At 56.7% G+C, this 2,514-nt stretch overlaps 1 protein-coding gene across 2 annotated transcripts in view; it reads right to left on the reverse strand.

Annotated features, from left to right (window-relative positions):
- The window catches only part of CCDC12 (coiled-coil domain containing 12), a 33,465-nt gene extending 31,535 nt beyond the window's left edge, over positions 1-1,930 (reverse strand). For both annotated transcript variants that reach the window (XM_046921213.1, NM_001006353.2), the window contains exon 1: positions 1,784-1,930. In XM_046921213.1, the coding sequence (XP_046777169.1) occupies positions 1,784-1,875 (92 nt within the window). In that variant the 5' untranslated portion in view covers positions 1,876-1,930. The remainder of the gene's footprint in view (positions 1-1,783) is intronic.
- Between the last annotated feature and the right edge of the window lie 584 nt (positions 1,931-2,514).

Below are 2,514 nucleotides of genomic sequence, written 5' to 3' on the forward strand. Positions count from 1 at the left end.
AATCCCACCCCTTCCCCCAGTGCTTGCATCCCTTTCATCAAACCCTTTCACTCCAGAACCCCTTTCTCACACTGAGGATGTCCTCCTAACTCATTCTCTGTTATCTCCACTTTTCCCCTCCTGTCTCAAGGCCCTTCCCTACTCCTTCCCCACAATCATCCCTTCACCACGCTCCCCTCCTTACTCCCCACACCCCTAAAAGTTGCCTGCCCACATCACACAGCCTCTGTCCAACTACCACTCCCACCTACAGTCCAAGCACCCTAACAAACCACCTCCACCAAACATGATTCTCCCCCTAAATACGAGACAGCCTCCTTGCTTACCCATCCTCTGCACTCCACAATCTGAAGCCTCTAACCACAGACCCAAAAGCTTTTCCACACAATGGAACACAAAGCTTTCTACGAACAGCTCTCCTTACAAGGAGCCACTGTATTTTCACCACTTGGGTCTTCTTCTTGCCATTGCCACCCCGATGAACAAGTGGCTAATACATCTTTTCTTCCTAGACACCAAACCGTCCTCCTTGCCTCAGTGTTCTCCATCATCCACCTCCTCACCTCTTTCCTTCTGCTCCATGTCCACGTGTCCCCAGGGTGTCACAGCTTTCCTGCTCTCACTGACACACAGAATCATACAGTGGCAGAATCACAGAAACATTAACATTGGAAAAGACCTCTGAGATCATCAAGTCCAACCATCAACCCATCCCTACCATCCCACTAAGCCACGTCCCCCCAGTGCCATGTTTCCAACAGTTCTTGACCACCCCCAGTGACAGTGACTCCACCACTTCGCTGGGAAGCCTGTACCAGTGCCTGACCCACTGTTCCTCCCTTCTTCTTCCTCCACTGCTGATGGAGCTCTCCCAGGTCTCCATTTCCCCTTCTGCTATTTACAAAATCATTAAGGTTGGGGAAGACCAGTAAGATGATCTAGTCCAACTGTCAACCCATCATCAATATGCTCACTAAACAATCTCCCCAAGCACCACATATCCACCACCAGGGACAGTGACTCCACCACCTCCCTGGGCAGGGCAGCCTGCGCCAATACCTCACCATTCTTCTGAGTGGAAACTTCTTCTAATACACAACCTGAACCACCCCTGGCACAACTTGAGGCCATCACCTCTTGTCCTATCTACCATGCTCAGTGGTAGAGTCCTGGGAGAAGCTCCCAAAGCCCCAGGCCTTGTTAAATCATAGAATCAACTCACATCTGCTATAAGGTTTATATAGGTGACACTTCTGAGGTTTACTTTTCCAGGCAAGATAACAGCTCCTGGGCCTCACTTAGACTTCAGCAAAACAGTTTATTTAGATTTCTTCTTACAAGGAGCCGTTGTATATTCAACACTTGGCAGTCCTATTGCCATTACCAATGAACAAGTGGCTAATCACAGAACTACAGAACAGCCTGGGCTGGAAGGGACTTCAAGGATCACGAAGCTCCAACCCACCACAGGCAGGGCCACCAACCTCCACATTTAATACCAGCCCAGGCTGCCCAGGGCCCCATCCAACCTGGCATTGAACACCTCCAGGGACGGTGACCCCACCACCTCCCTGAGCATCCTGTGCCACCGCATCACCACTCTTTAGGAAAAGAAACCGTTCTTAATACCCAACCTGACCCTCCCCTGGCACAACGTGAGCCCACCGCCCCCCGGGACGGAGCCTTTCCCTCCCCTGACACAGGCAGCACAGGCCGCAGCGAGGCCCACCTCTACAGGCCGCACCCCGGAGCCCGGCCGCTCCCCCGCCCCTCCGCCTCCCACCTGCAGCGCTCTCTGCCGCAGAGCCCGCAGCCTCTCCTGCCTCCGCCGCGCTTCCTCCTCCAACCGGCCCAGTACGGGCTCAGCCTCCTCATCCTCCACGCTCTCTCCGCCGGGCGCCGCCATCTTGTCTCTCCCTCCGTCCCCGCCAACCTCAGCGCGCATGCGCGGCCCTCGGGCCGTGGGAAGGGGGGGGGGACGTGGGGCACCCCCAAAAATTAAACATTAATAAATAATCATAAATAATCTCCCCTTCCCCCCCCCCCCCAAAAAAAAAAAACCCCAACCATAAAGACGGCAAAAAGGATCCCAAATCCCTCTCTTCATTGAATTGGGGGTGGGGGGGGAGCTCTGTGCTGCGCTGCAGGAAAGATCTTTTCCTTCACCCCCACCCTCAGAGAGCTGCTGAGGGAGAATGATGGGGGTGGGGGGAGAAGAAAGAGAGTGGTGACAAGCATTGCCTCCCCCCCCTTCTCTATATGCTCTCTGGGGGCCACCTGCAGCCCATGGGAGGGGGGAGAGGGGCGTGGAGGTGCCCCCCCGCAGCTGTGGGCGGACCCGGCTGTGGGGCGGAGCTGAGGGCTGAGCCGTGCCGAGCCGTGCCGGGGCACCGCCGAGCCCCCTCCTACCCCCAACCTTAACCCGCCCCCCCCCCCCTCCCCCCGAGCCCCCCACCCCCAGCTATGCCCCCCCCGGGGGCCGCAGGGCCCTGAGCGCTCCGCCCGGTCCGGCCC

The sequence above is a fragment of the Gallus gallus genome, chromosome 2 (genome assembly GCF_016699485.2).
Source record: "Gallus gallus isolate bGalGal1 chromosome 2, bGalGal1.mat.broiler.GRCg7b, whole genome shotgun sequence".
Lineage (NCBI taxonomy): Eukaryota > Metazoa > Chordata > Aves > Galliformes > Phasianidae > Gallus > Gallus gallus.